The sequence below is a fragment of the Narcine bancroftii genome, chromosome 11, assembly GCF_036971445.1.
Source record: "Narcine bancroftii isolate sNarBan1 chromosome 11, sNarBan1.hap1, whole genome shotgun sequence".
Taxonomy (NCBI): domain Eukaryota; kingdom Metazoa; phylum Chordata; class Chondrichthyes; order Torpediniformes; family Narcinidae; genus Narcine; species Narcine bancroftii.
In genome coordinates, this window is record NC_091479.1 from 5262738 (window position 1) to 5281763 (window position 19026).

The 19026-nt window shown below is 43.6% G+C and overlaps 1 protein-coding gene across 2 annotated transcripts in view; it reads left to right on the plus strand.

Moving 5' to 3' along the window:
* The window catches only part of LOC138745375 (transient receptor potential cation channel subfamily M member 1-like), a 107338-nt gene that overhangs the window by 66723 nt on the left and 21589 nt on the right, over positions 1–19026 (plus strand). The window contains exons 18-20 of one of the 2 annotated variants that reach the window (XR_011346227.1): positions 5603–5795; positions 12138–12282; positions 16275–16465. Coding sequence is in view for 1 of the 2 variants with exons in the window: in XM_069902350.1 (XP_069758451.1) it covers positions 5603–5777; positions 12138–12282; positions 16275–16465 (511 nt within the window). In the remaining variant the exon portion in view is untranslated. The remainder of the gene's footprint in view (positions 1–5602; positions 5796–12137; positions 12283–16274; positions 16466–19026) is intronic. The other variant, XM_069902350.1, reaches the window with a different exon arrangement.

Consider the following 19026-nt stretch of genomic DNA (forward strand, 5'->3'; position numbering starts at 1 on the left):
TACTCCACTAAAGCTGTTCAGTTCCCCTGGTCCATATTGGAATCCCTTGTTAACCCATACCCCATTATGACTATACATTAAATGTATGCCCTGTCTACATTCTAAAGGAAAATAATTGTCACCTCTGCTGCCCCTATCCCAGGAGGACTTAATACATTGTGAGTAATTAAGTGATGTCCCAGAAATGGAGAAGCAACAATTAAACAATACAATAAATGGTAAAAACAACATTACGGCACTTTTTCACGGTGCAGTGTCACTTTCAGGTCAGAAGGATGAGGGACTGCACGCCAGGTTGAGGGTTGAGTCTGTGTGTCATGATGTTGTGGTTCGGAAGCTGGTTTGATTCTTTGAATGTGGGTCCAGCCTTTTTCTCTTGTTTGTACTGCGGTGTCTGTAATTAAAAGTACACAGTAGGGACCATCCCAGGCAGGTTTTAGTTGATCCTCTTGCCATGCTTTTACATATAACCAATCACTAGATTTTAATAAAATGAATAACAACCTGACTTTCCTTTGTGTTAGTGTAAAAATTGTAAAATGAAACACAAACCATATTTCCATGGGTTTTGAATATGTTAGACCTTATTAAAATGCAGTTGGAGCTGCTTGTCTGTATGGGGCACAACCCTCCAATTTGTTAGAGTGAGTACATAACAGACATTGCAGCACAAGAGCCCCTGCAAGAGAACTTGAAACATATTCAACCTTTAGTTCTGCCTTGTGCCACAGCTCACAGGAGCTGGCCTTATTTAAAACAATCTGTAAAACAGGCACCAAAAAAAGTTAAAAGATGTTCTTATGAAGATTGCACACACAATCATTTAAGTACAGGCTAGTTTCTATTATATTCCACTTAAAAGTTCTGCTGCATGAATCCTGGAGCTTGTGGAGTCATTATTGAATCAAGAAATATTGGTGCCATGCCAATCTCATTCTAACATGCCAATTTCTCCAGTCCTTAAGTCAAGATGTACTGAATAGCATCTGGTACAAGATCTGTGAGTTCTTAATGATATTATTATTCTTATGCACCCAATTGTTCTGAACTATGCCACCAATTTAAATCATATTCCACCTATTGTAGTACTCACACAGCACCATAGACCAGTTCGCAGGTTTATTTCTCCATTAAGCTGAATCCAGTTGCGCAGGGTTTACCTCCGTGATTATTTACAATGTAACTTCCGCACTACCGGATTTAAATATAAACCTGATGAATGGGGGGGAAGGTTATCATGAATTAAATTACAGCGGCAATACAGAGAAATTGTGCTGAGGCATTAATTTCACTCCGGAGGTAAGTGCACCAGAGAAATGAATGATTACACTTATGGGAATCACCAGAGGTATCTTTATTCACCAGAGGTGGGTGATCTTTAAACTCACGGACCTTGACTGCTGAATGTGTAGAAGAAATGTACTAAATCTATTGATAGGGCTCCATACCTCTAACTGCAAGACAAGAGCCTGAAGCCTCAATTTCAAGTGCCACAGTGCACTTAAAGGGACATGCACACTCCCCCTTCAACTGGCTGATCCAGCCACTTTACACATCAGATCCTTTCTTTATCTCACATACACTTAAAGTTAAGATGTATAGAACTCACCCTATTTGCGCAAACATTTCTCCCTGCAAATGTTATAACATCACTCAACTCTCAGGTACTCCCTGTGCAAAATCACATTTGAATACAATTTATTTCATAAATTGGAATTAACTGGTAGTTAAATTTGCTCATTCTACAGTATTGATAAACGATCCTTTATGACATTTAAATTTTAGCATGAATTTTAATCAATATTGGTCAGTGACTGGAGTGGGAAGTCGTGATTTATGAAATTATCTCTGGTCTCTACTCTCCCACTCCCTGCACTTCTCCCAACATTCAGGATCTGGCACACAGTCCCTGCCTTTTTTCATGTTACTCATCTACTATTCCTTTAACTGCTTGCATTAAAATTTTAGCCTTTGCTTTCTGCTTATCCTCAGATGTCTGGACAAATGCTTTTTTGTGCTATCTGTAGAAGCTGGGTTATTCCCTGCTCATGCCAATTTTCTGTCTTTTGTAATTTTCTTCTAATGTCTGGGGCTGAGTTGGTAACAAAACCAGTTAGTACCAATTGTTCCCCTGCTGGGGATTCTATGTCGAGACTCCCATATTGTATATATATTTGGTCCTAAAAATTGGTCTAATGAAGATTAGATCCCTGGGGATCTTCTATCAGGGAGGTCAGTTCTTTCTTAAAGTTACGCACTTCAGTACTGGTCAGGGGCACATTTACGAAACCGAGACCCTCTCCCATGGGAACTTCCCGCAGTGGTCTCATCCAGTTGGTTTCTAGCTTATTAGGTCTGGGTTCCTGCTCCCTGGGAAATGAATCAAAGGGTTCTGCCCTTTCTTCCTGAAGAGTCTCATGCTGTTCTGAATTAAAGTTACCTCTCTCTCCTGTCAACAGGGGTGGTAATCGAGTGCTTTGTGAGTGAGTCATCATACCACTCCTGCTCTCTTCTCTCTTCTCTAGTGGTGGGGGAGGTGGGGAAGGTGCAGAAGGGTAGGTTATAGGAGGGGGAGGAAAGTTGGAGCCGGCATAGGAGGAACATAAGGTGGAGGGAGGGAATGTAACACATCCCACCCTTGTGGTTCAGGGACAAAAGGTTCCTCCCCTCTCTTGTCCTTGTACTCTTTTTCTTTCAAAACCAATTGATCACATGATCCCCTAAGCCAGCAGGCTGCATATTCCCTGCTCTCTAGGTTATCTCTGGTTTTGATAGAGCCAGATGTTCAAAACTTGACACATCCAGTCATCTCGGATCCGAGTTTTGGCCAGTACACGGAGCTCCCTTTTATCAGGTATTTAACCCAGTCCCTACAACAATACCTGACCATGGTCAGTTTGTACTTTCCACGGGTCCTTCCCGTGCCCCACTCAGATAACATCAACCTGGGCGGGCTGAATGTAGTTATCTGATCCTCACATCCTGAACCAGGACTCTCTTCCTTGCTAACCATACCATACTGAGAGGCAAGTAAAATTCCTCTTACCGGGTTCCAGTAGCAATGCTCTAGCGCGCTTCCTTCCGTCGTTTGTTCTCAATGCCTCTTCTCGGATATCACTCGCTTCTTCCACTGACCAGCCACCCGTCGTCCGTGAGTCCAGCTGAATCAGCCGGGGTGCACCTACTCTCGTCGTCGGGGTTCTCTGTCAGTGGAGGGAGTGTGATCCCGGATGAGCCCCCATTTGTTAGAAATAGAAGTACCTTTAAAGAAATTGCTCGAGACAAAAATTGAGAACAAAGAACATTTATTTTACAACAATGCAAAGTTGGGTGCTTCCCCTTACCCTGGGAATACACACATACACTGGGGCTCACCCAACTTTTATACAGTTGATTTCAGTCTAGGAATACCCTCTCCCTTACATTCTTCTGCCTCCTGCTGGAGAGGTTTGGCATTAGGCAATCCTTCCTGCCTACGTGCAGTTTCAGTATACTTGGAGGACCAGGGGTATCCTGTCGTGTCCCTTCATGTTATTATCCTTATTCACACCTTCCTGATTCTCGGGGCTACAGTCTCTTGATATGCAGAGTTGGCTCATCCTGTCTTGGGTTGGCTAATTTAATATGTATAAATCTGTGTAAGGTTAGCTAATTAGATATGTAGGACTTGGTACTTCTGTCCAGGGCTAGGAGACCCTTATCTGATCCAGACTACCTCAACTTCCTACATTCTATTGTTCCTTACCACTCCTTACCTTAGTCTTATGGTGGCCCCAAGCTCATCCTGTTTGTACTGGTTACAGCCATTAACTGATGTATGAATTTTAGTTTCCTTCATGTTCATAATTTTAGATCAGTTTTCCCATCTCTCACACGTAGCCTCCTGTTTCATAACAAGTAGGGAAGCAGTAAATGGTGGGTTCCTACTTTTTGTATGTTCAAAAAAGTTTTGATGAGTTAAATAATGAGAAGTGAAACGTAAAGAGAAAATGCTGGAAATATTCAGAATGAGCAAGTGTGTATTTGTTGTCACGAATGAGTCTCATTGACGACTCTGTTTTGCAGACTCATACCTTTGACGGTTGAGTTCTTTCAACAGTAAACACATAAAATCTAGAAGAAATGCAGAACACGTCACTGACATTAAATGGTAACCTGTTTAAACAAGGACATTCACTGCTTAATGTTAAACAATAGAGTTTCCTGAAGAAATTTTATGGGTATAACTTTAATTCCATGAATTTAATAGCAATTCCATCTGGCCCTTTTTAAAGTTTGAATTTCAGATAAAAAAAGAGTCTTCTGAAAGATTCATGAGTTGTTTATCTTATCTGTCTGGGAATGGGAATAGATTCCGCTAAATTGTGCCTAAAATGGCACCATCGCCACGTCTCATGTTCAAGCTTTTTGTGATCAGAAATGCTGAGGGACCTAAAAGACCAATCCCATGTGGTCCATGGCCCAAAATTCACTACCTCATAACTTTATATGACACTCCAAGGTTACCTTGCACCTTTCGCACTCCCTTGTCCACTGTAATATATTGATGGTATGTTCAGGCTGGAGCCACGTGCAGGTCAACACCACCTGATGATATAATAGTGGGTTGTATAAACAGGGATATGAATTAGCATACAGGAGGGAGATTGAAAACTTGGCTGAATGGTGAACCACCAGCACTCAAAGTCACCAAAACCAAGAAGCTGACTGTTGACTTCAGGAAGGAAAACCAGAGGTGTATGATCCAGTGATTATTGGGGGATCAGAAGTGGAGAGCATGAGCAAATTTAAGTTCTTGAGAGTCACTAAGTTGGAGGACCTTTCCTCAACGCAACACACTAATGGCTCATGAAAAAGCACGTCAGCAGCTCTTCTTCCTCAGGAGTTTATGAAGGTTTGGTGTGACACCGGAAACCTTGCCAAATTTCTACAGATAGGATTTGGAAAGTTTGCTGACTGGCTGCATCATAGTCTGGTATGGGGACACCAATACCCCTGAGCATAACCCCTTGCAAAATGTAGTGGACACAGACCGGGACATCACAGGCAAAACCCTCCCCACCATCAAGAATATCTACAGGGAACACTGCTGTCGGAGAGAAGCAACAATCATCAAGGATCCACACTACCCAGCACACACTTTGTTCTCGCTGCTGCCATCAGGAAAGAGGTCAGGAGCCAGCTGCTCCCCTCCACCATCAGACTCCTCAATGATAAATTCGATCAGGGACTCATTTAAGGACTCATACTTTTATACTTTATTGATTTTTTTTTTCTCTGTATTGAAGTCAGTTTGTTTACATTTCTTTATTTGTTTCCATGTGCATGTTGTGCATAGTTTTTTTTTGCACTTCGCCTGCAGGAAAAAGAATCTCGGTTGTATGCAATGTCTTGTCTGTGGTCTGACAATGAATCTGAACTCTAGAAATCTAATCTAATCTAGGTCATGGTAACGATCCCAGGTTGAATGATGACCCTGGGTGGGCTGAGTAGCCTGTAACCCTGGCTTGGAGGATGACAACTTTCCACTTGATGTATGTGCAATCTAATAGGGTGTTTTATCTCCGGTGAGACGATTAGCTGTTTAACAACTCTGTTTCAGATGGTGGACATGCTGTACTTTGTCGTCATTATGCTGGTGGTCCTGATGAGTTTTGGAGTATCAAGGCAGGCGATTCTGCATCCAGATGAGGAGCCATCCTGGAGATTAGCACGGAACATTTTCTACATGCCATATTGGATGATCTACGGAGAAGTGTTTGCCGATCAGATAGACCGTAAGACTAGAATTCATAGTAAGACACTGCTTCCTGTCTTTCAGGTAGATAATTGGTTTTAAAACAACCAGCAGTTGCTCAGCTTTGCTGCCATATTTCGTCTCCAGAGGTTGCAGAGAGCTGCCCCTATTCCCTATAACCTTCATTCTTCTTCTGAAGGGACATTAACACCTAGTAATTGAACAATGAGTGCATCATATCCTAATCTACTCTTGGTTAACATTCAGATGTGGACATTGAATACAGGTAACACCAAGTTTGGGGACAGGAACCACGTGAGCCCATGACCAAAACTGATGACTGATATAATGGCCCATGAAGTGGCTGGACTGAGGTTTCATCAGCAAGGTTTCCAAAACCAATGCTGAGTCATTAAATCTAATCAGTGTTTAGTTTTGTTAAATAAATGGGTGTTGAGAGATGATTTAAAGTGGTTATCAACTCCATGAGACTGGCCCAAGGACAAGAAATCAACTTCACTGATACAAGAAAAGGAATGTAAAGATGAGAGACCTTTAGGTCTTGATACAAATCACATTCATAGTGATGTGTGCTTGCTTCATTCAGAGAATGGATCACATCCCCTTTTTCAGAAATTTTTACTTGGGAGAAGTTGATATCCCTGTTAATAGGGATCATTGCAACATTCAGCCAATTCAAGATTCCTTTATTATCATGTAATAGTACTGAACATATACTATATCCATTGGTGGGGGAGACTAGAACTAGGGGATATAGACTCAGGACTCAGGGTAGTAGATTCAGGACAGAGATGAGGAGGAACTTTTCCCAGATGGTGGTGAATCTATGGAAATCATTGCCCATGAAAGCAATGGAGGCTTCCTCAGCAAATATATTTAAGACAAATATATTTAAGAGTTGGATAGATGTTTTACATCGTAGAGGAATTAAGGGATATGGGGGGAAAGGCAGATAGGCGGAGATGAGTCTATCATCAGATCAGCCACTATCTCATGGAATGGCAGAGAAAGCTCGATGGGCCAAATGGCATACTCCTGCTCCTATTTCTTATGAAATTGCCTTCTGCCTTCTCTAAGGCAAAGAGTCACCATTAGTGTTAGGGGCCCAGAGCCCCTTACAGTAAGAGAGAAAGATAAACAAAAGAGAGTCCCTTTCAGAGTCGATGTGTGTCTATGGATTCACCCCCAGCACTCTCACAGCCTCTACAGCTGCACGGATTTCTGTTCAATCCATTGACAAACCAAACTCCAGATCCAAACGGATAGGATCAATGCCCGAGACTCTTCAGGAGCCCTTCTTGCCTCCAGAACCCTTTCAAATCCCGGCTGTGATACCTGGACCCCATGAGCCATCCTCCAGCAGCCTGCAGCCATGTAGGTCCCCCAACTGCGTCACCCACAGCCTTTGTGGGTACCTCAGCCGCTGAGCCCCTCACTGGTCCGCCGCCATGGTCACATTCCGTAAGGTCTTCTCCTGCTTTTCCTTCTCAACATGGGATGTTTTCCCCATTTCTGATGCCATTTTATCAGATTATTGCCAAAGTGCTAAAATAGTTCTGAACAAGAACTCTCCCTTTCTTGATCCTGACTCTCTCTCAGGAGACAACTTTCTACAGACATTTTCTACAAACCCACCAACTCCCACAATTACCTCACTTCTTCACATTCAGTCCCCTGAAAGGATTCTATTCCTTTCTCTCAGATCCTCTCTCCATCACCTGTGCTCCCAGGATGAGGTCTTCCAGTCCAGATCATCTGAGATGTTCTCCTTCTTAAAACAACATGTGGCTTCCCCTCTATCACCATCAACTCAACCCTTACCCACATCTCCTCCAAGTCTGACCTGGCCCCCTCCCCCCCACCAGATGCAACAAGGACAGGATTCCCTTTGCATTCACCTCCCATTCCCCTCTCCTCCGCTCTCTCTGAAAACACCTCGTCCATTCATCCCTTCCCACTAATCACTCACTTGGAACCACCCATGTGACCAAAGGAGTGCAAAACCTTCACCCACCTCCTCTTTCACCATCCTTCAAGCCCCCCACCCCCCATAGTCCTTCCAAGTGAAACCGTGCTTCACTTATGAATTTGTGGGAGTCATCTACTATATCCTGTGCTCCCATTGTAGTCTTCTGTACATTTGAGAGATGGACACAAAATGAAAGATAATTTCGCTGAGCACTTCGCTCTGTCTGCTGCAAGAGCAGGGATCACCCAGTGGTCACCTATTTCAATTGTGTGCCCACTCCCATGCTGCGATATCTGTCTATGGCCTCATACAATGCCAAACCAAGGCTACCTGCTAATTGAAGAAGCAACACCTAATATTCCATCTGCACACTCTCCAACTGGATGGCATAAATATCAACTTCTCCAGTTTCTGTTAGGTCATTCATCTGTCTCCCTCTCTTCCCCATCCCTCTGTCTCCTTTCCTGCAACTCTCCACCCCCTTCCCTCTCCATTCACAGAGCTATCTCCCCCTCACTCTGTATTCTCTTGTGCCATCCCTCCCTTATCCATTTCTGACCTCTTGTCTGTGGGCATGTGCACCTCCCCCTGACCCTCCCCCACCATTTTATTCAGGTGCCTGTCTGCATTTTGCTCATATCTTGATGAAGGGGTCAGGCCTGAAATGTTGGTTCTCTATCTTTATCTTTGATACACAAAGAGCACTTCATGACTTGCTGAATTTCTCCAGCTTTTTGTGTAAACTCCAATCACACTATCTGCAGATTTTCTTGCTTATCAAGACCATTATTGGCATTATCTGCTACTTGATAAGCCATTCCTCCACATTCTTCCCAACTGTTTGAAGCCAGAGATGCCGTTGAACACTCCACCTCTCCATCGTTGTGCAGTTGAATGAACCGGGACACACGATGGCTAGAGAGTGACCTGTAGTGGCTTCACTTTCAACATCTGCACCATAATCTCAAGTGTCCTCAAGGACCTTTTCTTCCTTTCTGTTTCTCCACTTTGTGCTCCTCATTAGTATCATCAGATGACAACCTTGCAAGTTTCCACTTACACATTAATAACAGTTATTTCACCCTCACTTATACTTTTCTGTCCTCTCCGGTCCGAGAAATATCAAACTGTGTCCCTAACTCCATCCAACTGACAGAACAGTTACTATGTTGTAGATGAAACCAAAACTGGTGATACAATGAAATGAGAATCTAGAAGTGGGCCAAGGAATGCCAGATAAAATGTAACTTCAACAAGTGCAAGGTGCTGCACTTTGGTAGGAGAAATCAGGGTGAAGGGTAGGATCCTAAAGAGTGTTGTGGAACAATATGACTGAGGGAGTGGAGTACAGGTACATGGTTCCATGACGGAGACAATGCAGGTAGATAGGTGATGAAGAAGGTGTTTGGCATGCTTGCCTTCAATCAGGGCATTGAGTACAGGAGCAGGGATATCATGTAATAAGTGAACAGGATGTTAATGAGGACACACTTGGAGTAATCTCCACAGCTTTGGACAAACAGAAAGGAAAAATATTACAGTATTAAGCTACCAAGATTATAAATGTTACCAGGACTAGCAGGTGTGATTTACAAGGTGAGGCTGAATAGGATGGGATTTTCTCCCTGGAGTGTAGAAGGCGAAACCTTATAGAGGTTTAGAAAATGATGTTTTTCCCCAGGATAGGGAATTTAAAACTTAAGAATAAGGTTGGAAATGGAGCAGATCATTCGGGATGCTGAGGACATCATAATTAAGAGTTTTTTTGTGATGTGGTTCATCAAAGATGAAGTTCCTGGATGACCAGCTGGGAAGGTAGAGAATGTGGCTTGAAAAAAGTATCCATTTTGGATACTTTTAAGGAAGGAGGTTGACCTAGCCGGAGGAAGTCGTAGCAGCTACATCTCTGGCATTTAGTCAGGCGCTGAGGCTCTGAAGGGCAGGGGGTAGGAAAGGAGAGCGATAGTGATCATCAGTTTGAGGATAGAAATTCCTGGATGGTATGTTGCCTTCCAGGTGCCCAAGTCAGGGATGTATCAGGTTGACTCCACAGCATTTTTAAAACAAGTTTTGGTCCACATTAGTTCCAATGACCTCTGTAGGGAATGGGATGACGATCTACAAAACAAGTGTCAAGAATTTGAACCCAAGTTTGAAAAGTAGGACCTCCAAAGAGGTCATCTCTGGATTATGACCAGTATTACATGCTAGTAAGAGTGGGAATAGGAGAAAGCAGAATTGGGCAGAGGTTACCTGTAAATGGGACAGGTTCCTCCTAAACCAGAAAGGGGCCAACATTCTGGTGGGGGGTAAACACTGCTGTAAAACGCACAGTAAATGATGGAGGAACTCAGTTGGTATCGCAACATCCACAGGAGGAAAAGGTATATTTACCAACATTTCAGACCTGAGCCCTTCTTTAAGGAATAAGCAAAGAACAGAAAGGCATCAGAATAAAGACTGTATCCCATCACCTCATATTTATGTTTCTCATCTTAGATTCTCTTAAATTCTCATTTTCATTTGCAGATCAAATGATGTGTTCTCCTAATCCCTATAATCTCCTCCCTCCGAGATCTCCCATCCTGACAATCTTATCATTCTAAGATCTTTTCCCCTGCACTGTAATGTTCTAACTGCTCACTCTGAGATCTCCCAAAAATTTAGCTATTTGATTCAATCACTCCATCATTGTGATATTGTTTTTTAAGCCTCTCCACCTCTTCCCCATCCCTGCTTCTCTGAGGCACTCTGTAAAATCTTTTCTTTGATCATGCTTTTAGTCACAACGGAAGGCGACAGATGACTGGAGCACTAAAATGGGAAATAATCCTGTGATGGATGGAATGGCCTCCTCTGTATTAAAGGCATTCTACCCACCCGAACATAATTTCTGATGGCTTGAGGTCAGATTTGTTTGAAAATGCTCAAGGAAAGCAGATTGAGCTGACCTCCACATTTCAATTACTATTGAAAGCCAGTTGCTGGTTTGAAACTGCTCCACTTTATATTGGATTTTGGAGTCAAATTCTGATCAGACAATTTTACTGTAGCTCACAGTAAACTACTTTGAACTTGAACTATGTGAAACTATATGGTTTTTTTTATGTGCTAAAAAGTACTGGGTTAGTTGTTTGTTATTGCATGCTGAATAACTAGACGAGTCGGCAGATGAGGTGTCGAAACAACTTTACGGTATACAATCAAACAGAGAGAGTGCCCATAGCATGCTGTCTGCTCCCCTGCTAGTACTCAATTCAACTAACATGGCCTCGTGGAGCTTGTACATATGTAGAGTGCTGTTGTGAGTATGGTGGCTGCAATGTGATTGCAGCGGATGCAGAGTAGCCAATGGAAGCAGCTGACTCCATCTTATGTTGGATTTTGGAGTCAAATTCTGATCAATTTTATAGTAGCTCATGGTAAACTACTTTGAACTTGAATGATGTGAAACCATATGGATTATTTTTTTCATGTGCTAAAAAGTGCTGGGTTATCCAACTCAGGCTTGCTTTCTAATCATGGTGACAGGAGATTGTTTACAGACCTACACAAAAGAAGGTGAATGTGTGGACTGGAGGGTGAGAAACACTGGATCTGATTCAGTATATTCTGCCTGCTTGATGATATTGAGTTATTGTTTTAAATATGTTGACAAGAGTTTTTGCTTCCACTATGTGGTGGCTTGATTTTATTGACTTGTTCCATTTCTTTTTTTTCTGCTATTCCTTCAACAAATGACATCAGTTTATGCCATGGAAATTAATCGTAAGTGTGCAGGATGGTGCTGTGTGCTGGGAGCATTTGGGAGCTGGTTTCTGTTGTGGGTACAATTTCAGGCTGATGCTTGTCAGCCTCGAGGTTGAATCGTGGCAACTGATGCATAGGTTGTAATTGCATGTTATTGTGGGGAACCTTTTGCGACAACATCATGCATCCTCCCAGAGTGGTCCATCCTTCTCATCTGTGCTTGTGTCCACCCCCCACCCCTCATTTTCTCCCTCTCCTCATACACATGTTTGCGATACCCCTGTTTGTTTACTTTTATCTCCTTATCTGAGCTCCACCTTCCATATTAATTAACCCTTTGAACTCCGGCCATTTTTAACCTTTCATAATATATATTCTGGTCTGGGTCCATGGATAAACTAGATGGTGGTTGGGTATAAAACCAGTCCAGGAAAACAGGGACGTGGAGAATATGCACTTGTTGGTAGTCCCTGAAAACAGAGATACTGAGTCCAAAGGATTAAAAACAGGGTTAACTTCAAACTGTGTATGTTCCTCAGTCAGTGATGGCGTCTGAAAGAACAGAAATCTTTGGTCCTGAAATAACATTTGATAGAGCATTGTGCTGTGGATAGGAACAATAAAGCTGTTTTTCATTAAACTGTGGGTTGTTTCCTGTAGCTCCGTGTGGTGAGAACCTGTTTGATGATGATGGGAAGCGGCTCCCTCCCTGCATCCCAGGAGCCTGGATGATTCCAGCCATCATGGCTTGCTACCTGCTGGTTGCCAACATCCTGCTTGTCAACCTTCTAATAGCTGTATTTAAGTAAGATTCTAATACTTCTAATATATTTAGAATTGGATAAGGAAAGTAGTCAAAGGTCAATAAGTGAGAAAGGAAGCAATTGGGCATGCTTGTCTTCACCAAATGTGCTATTGAACACAGTAAACCCCCCCCCCCCCCACAGTATCCTGAAACTATGGGTATTGGTCGATTCAGGATAAGTGAATTTGCTGGTTGCTTGAGATTGCATGTGGCGTGATTGGCGAACTAACCACTGGTTGGCGGGGGGAGGGCAATTTTAAACTCTTTTTTTTTACTGCTTTTTTTAAAATTGTTGTTTGAATTCCAGATAACGGATTTTACTGGATTTACTGTATAGCAGGAACAGGTCACAATCTCCATGACAAATATGATGCCCAGATTAAATTGAACCTTTGCTGCCTGCTCATGATCAATATCCTTTATCCCCTGCCTCTTACTACCGTCATATCTGGTTCCATCACTACTATTGGCAGCCCATTTCAGTCATGTACTTACTCTGTGTAAGCACTTGCCCTGCACATCCTCTTTAAACATCTCCCCCCACACCCCCTCACTTTAAATGCATGCCCGCTGATGAGCGACATGTTTACTCTTAGATAAAGATTCTGAACATCTACCATATCAATGTCTCTCATAATTTTATAAACTTCTATCGTCGCTCCCTCAGTCTCCGATGCTCCAGAGAAATCATGCCAAATTTATCCTACTTAACTCATTCCTTCTCATCCAGATAGCATTATTTCCAAAACCTTGATGCCCTTCCTGTCATGGAATGGCCAGAAATGCACACAATACCTCAAGTGCAGCTGACTAAAACTTTATGTGGCTGCAACATAACCTCCTTCTATTGATATTCAATGCCTTGCCCAAGGAAGACAAGCATGCTATATGCCTTATTTATAAACCTATCTATTTGCATGGCTTCTTTCAAGGAGTGATGGATTTGAACTCCCAGGTCCCTCTGCACATCAATGCTTTTAGGAATTAACTGTGTACTTTTCCTCTACATTTGACTTCCTAAAGTGGAACACCTTGTCCATATGACCATCCATCTGCCATTTCTCTGTAACTGGTGGGAGAGTTTAGGACAAGAGGACACAACTTCACTGAGGAATTTCTTATGCAAGAGGGTGGTAAAGTCTGTGGAATTTGTTGCCATGGACAGTTGTGGAGGCCAGGACATTCATTTAAGGCAAAATTGATAGGTTTTTGATTAGCCAGGGCATCAAAGATTATGGCCAGGCAGTTGGGTTGAGTGGGAAAATGGATCAACTTATGTTTAAATGGCAGGACCGACTCGATGGGCTGAATAGCCTATTTTTGCTCCTTTATCTTATGGTCTATATCCTGTTGAATTCCTTGATAGTCCTCTGCACTTCACAACTCCTCAAATCTTTGTGTCTGTCATCTGCAAATTTACAAACCCATCTACCTACTTTTTCATCCAGTAAATCACAAAATTCTGTAGACACCATGGATGAAATAAAAACACAAAATGCTGGAGAAGCTCAGCAAATCAAATAAGTGTCCTTTATGTAACAAAGGCAAAGTTGTATAGCTGATGTTTCGGGTGACATAAGGGACACTGTGACCTGCTGAGCTTCTCCAGCATTTTGTGTTTTTACTTTTTCATCCAAGTCATTTATGGATATCACTACATGGATTCTTGCAGAACACCACTGGAACAAGCCTCGAGTCAGAATAACAGCTTTCCACACTACCCTCTGCCTCCTCTGGACCAGCCTATTCTAAGTTCAAACTATCAAATCATCATGGATCCCATGCATTTGTACCATCTGAAACAGCCGACCATGAGGAACCTTGTCAAATGCCTGACTGGACCCCATATATTGCCCTAACCTAACCAACAACTTTTGTCAAGTCTTCTATAAAACTCAAATATGTAAGATGTGTCCTGCCCCGCACAAAGCCAAACAATTTGTCCTGAATCCAACAATGCCTTTCCAAATGTGCATAAATTTTAGCTCTAATTTCCTGGATTATCCCATTTCCATGAACAAAAGACGTTGTGAGCTACTCTCTGATCCCCTGGGACCTAGACTGTGGCAAATGAGAATACAAAGATCTTCATCAAGCCGCACCAATTTCCTTTCTTGCCTCTTTCAACAATCTGGAATCCAATATATCCCATCAGTTCCTGGGACTTATCCACCTCAATGAGTTCAAGTGTTGCTATATTGTATTGTATGGGAAGGATTCGTTTTTGGGTACAGCATCCAAGCAAGTCCAGACACAGTGCAGTGCAACAATACATATGGTTTATTAAAACAGTACACAGAAAAACGGGCTCTGGGGCAGTCCCAGAGCAAACACAATTAATCTGCTCCAACACCTCCACACAGGTTAAGCTAAACAAGTTTAATACATGCAGCTTCTCACACACACACACACACACACACACACACACACACACACACACACACACACACACACACACACACAGACATACAGGTTAAGGTTATTGGCTTGCACCCAACCTTTGAATCCCTACCGAAGGAAGGGGTTAAGCGACAAAGGAGTGTGCGCAAACCTTCACCTAGCTCGGGAGTAACAACCCGTGGGCATGAGGTGCCCTAACTGGCTACCTATGGGGAAGAAACACAGCCTCTCAACCCAAGTAAACTGAGAAATGTGGCTACAATGCCAGGATCTACTGGATTGTCAGTGATACCCTGGTCGGCCAAAGGGTTGCTAGCCCCTTCCTTACCTGTTGTGGTGCGCTATTGAAATATTGAACAGAAGCAAACTCACCAAACATAAAATCTGTTCTACAGTCTTTATTCTACATAAACTTCCATAGAGCTGACTGTGAGAATGCTCTTGCAAGCTCTGAGATGGCTTCGAAGGGCTAGATCTAGCTCTATCCCGGAGGGTGATTGTCTTGTCCTCCAGTGCTCTTCTGGAGGTACACAGGTTGCCCCCTGCAGTAGGCTAGTGGTGTATCACCACACCTGCATTCACCTTCGGACAGCATTCACTGTGGCAACAACAACCTGGAACAAGTGCAGGACCCGACCATGTGACAAAGAGAATGTGCTCAGGTTGAAATATCTCACTGCTGAGCAGGGTCTGTGATGTACGGGGCCTTCAACTGGTGGGCAGGTGCAAACCTGATTGGCAGGCTGGAGCGGTGCTTAAGGGATGATGAACAGTTCTGTGTGGCTTCCGATATCACAGGTAAAGTTACCTTGCCGACATAACAGATATCATGACATTTGTCTTATCAAACCTGGAACATGGTGTGCAGTTCTGGTGACCTAGGAGGTACAATTAAAGTGGATAAGGTGCAGAAAAGTTTCAATGGAATGTTGCAGGAACTAGAGAATTTGACTGTTGATGTACAAAGGGATTTTGGAGTTCAAGGAAAAGGCTGACTGTCCAACTTTCTTAATGAAGGTACTCACACTCAATCAACACAGTATCTGGTACAACAGTCTATCAATGGTCCTATTACATGGAGGGCAGTTTTAACTTTCCTGTACATTGCCGTACCCCCACCAGCGCACCTCTATAACAATATAGTGCATGTGGCATGAGGGTATTATGCATCAAGGTTTTATTGACACAAAAAATATATATCAATATGTAATATACATGATATACTTTAACTTCTGGCTGCCTTCACCCAGCGCTTTAACTTAAGGTGCTAACTTTTACGTAATCAAATACAAGTCAAATACCAGCAACTTTTCTCCAGTTATTCTTCAGTGCTCTGGTAATCTTGCTCACTTCTCTGCACTATTTATTATTTCATACTTTCTTATCCAACATTCATCGAACTCTTTTGGCACAACATCAAAGGCCAGAGGCAGAGTTCGGCACAACATCAAGCGTCAAAGGGCCTGTATTGTGCTGTAGTGTTCTATGTTTCCCATTCCTTCTTACCATCCTCTCCCTGCACATCCCTCTCCATCTTCCCTAAGATTTCTCAGTGTAGTTGCCCAGACTAAGATCTGTGTCTCTTCCTGCAGTAACACTTTCCTGGAGGTGATTTCCATTTCCAACCAGGTGTGGAAGTTCCAGCGCTACCAACTGATCTTAACATTCCACGAGAGGCCAGTTTTCCCTCCGCCGCTTGTCATCTTCAGTTACGTGGCCATGATCATACGGCGCTGCTGCCGCAGGAAGAACGGGAAGGTGGACGAGCGAGATAGGGGGCTAAGTGTGTGCATTTCTCAACTAATTTTTATTGTGCCTTTCAACTTGTGATATTGTGTGGACCTGTCCATTCCTACCATGACTCCTACTGTCCCCATTCCCCTTCCACTCTAAACCCCATCCTCATCAATTTTCTATTGTGAGAGCATAACAAATAGAAGCAGAGCAATGTCATTCAGCCCCTTTGGTTCACATTCAATAGATTGTGGCTGATATTTTACTGAAGTTTCACTTTCATACACACCATCTCTTGATAACCAAAATACAGGTTATACCTCTGTAATCTGGCGCTCTGTGCTCCGGCAACTCCCGTGGTCTGGCACGTTTTGAATCTGCTGCCTTTAATTTGTGGATCTGTCACCAGGGTATCGGTATTGTCCCAAAATCTGTTTTCACTGCAGCCGAGTGTTTTGGTGATACAGTCCTGTTCATTTCTTATATTCAGCTGTATTTTAGCCCTTTAGGATGTTACCCAAGAGACCAAGAGGTGCAGAAGATAGTGCAAGTGGTAATAAATGTTCCCTTAGGAGTCAATTTCTGTTTTCTGGCATTTTCTGTGATCCAGCAATGGCCAGGTCCCATCATCAATGGATTAAAGAGTTACAACCTGTACCAATAAACTCCCCAGTATCTGGCACCTCTGGAAATTGGTCGGTGCCAGATACGTGAATTTTCTGATTGCATTTTGAACTGACCAGTCGGGGACACCAATTTTAAACTTATTGTTGGTTTCTATCAGTAGTCCCAATAACGACACAGACAAAGACTGAGGGGAACGATAGGCTTTATTGTACTAGAGACTTCTGGCACAGTCCAAGGCTAGGAATGAGCAGGAAGGAGAGGGGACTCATGGGCAGGACTAAGGGAGGAGCCAAGGTAGGAGGACACCCGAAGGGCGGGCAAGCTAGTCCATATAATGATATCACTACATTCACCCACTCTTTTTAAAAAATGGAACCCACCGGAAAACAGACAACAAAACCGAGAGTGATAACAGCAACAGCTATAACAATACAGTAAGCACAATATTCACAGTATTAACACTTATTACAAGGGGCCGGAGAAGCAGATGCCCCCACCAGCTAGAGGTTGAGCTGCACGGGCGGCCTCCTCTGTCTTCCAGAACGCTGTGGAACTGGTGCTCCTCCAGAGAGGGGACTGACGGGGGAGTGTCCACTGTAGAGACTGTCTGAACTCCCGGAGTGCTGGGGGGTCCTCTGCTGCTGCATGGGGGGTAAATGGCTGGAAGTCTGGCTGCAAGGCAGGCAGCTCAGGCTCTAGAGTCGTGCCCTGATGCAGCACAATTGGGTCCACGGCGTGGTCAGTAGCCGGCAAGGCAGTCTCAGGGTCTCCAGCCCTTGCCAAGTCTTGTATTGGCACAGAGTCCTCATGGCCATCTGGGTACCTCACAAATGCTTATTGAGGGTTTGCATGTATGAGGTGCACCACTTCAACCAGTGGGTCCGTCTTATGGCCCCTGATGTGCTTCCAAAGCAGAACCGGCCCTGGGGTTGTCAGCCAGGGAGGGATAGAAGAACCATTCGCTGATCTCCTAGGAAAAGCAAAGAGGCATTCTTGTGGGGTGGCATTAGTAGCGATGCCCAGTAACGACCGGGTGGTGTGGAGAGCTTTGGGCAGTACGTCCTGCCAGCAGGACACTGGCAAATATTTGGACCTAAGGGCTAGGAGCATCACCTTCCAGTGGTGGCTACGCCTCTGGCCAAAAAGTACTGTCGCAGCTCCTCACTCATGAATGAGGTCCCCCAGTCACTATGAATGTAGTCGGGGTACCCAAACAGAATGAAGATACTGCTCAGGCCCCTGCCCCCAGCCCCCGCATACCCTTGCCGACCCGTGACCGTAGCTGAGGTCATATCCGGGCAGGGAATTGCAAAGGGGAACCTGGAGAATTCATCCACCACCATCAGGAAGTAGCAGTGGATGAACTGCTTCAACAACTTCCTCGACCTGCTTCTGAGGTAGTCGACTCTGACGAGAAGTTAAAGATCCTTCAGGCCCGAGTCGGCTAGAGGGCCTTCCTGACCAACTCTAAGCTTTGCATTCTGTCTTCAGCTTTTTTCATTTTTCTTTTGATTGAACCAAATTCTAATGATGGCCATTCTTTTAATTACAAAGTCTTTATCTCAACTTTGTCCTTCTATTTTACCACTTTCTTTCCTTTGAAATTCTTGGTCTTCTTCCTCCTCTTCTGTGTCTGTATCGATGTCTGTGTCACCTTCTTCTCTTCTCTGTATCTATTTATCTTCATTCTTCTCTGATGAGCTGCTTCTGTATCCTTGCTGGGCCTCCAGCTGGTGTGTCTCCTGCTGTTGGGCCTCCTGCTGCAGGTTGACAACGTGGTGATATGTAATTACACCACTAGGTCACCAGGTCATCCCTGTGACCTTGTACATAAAGCAGTCCAGAGCTACAGTCTAGCCTTCCAGGTTTGTCTTGCAGAGAGACAAGACCTCTTATGTCCATATTAGTTTATTAAAGCTGTCTTAAACTCACACTGGTGTTGTGGGTATTGTCAGTACAGACCTGTTGTTGGGCCCCCTGCTG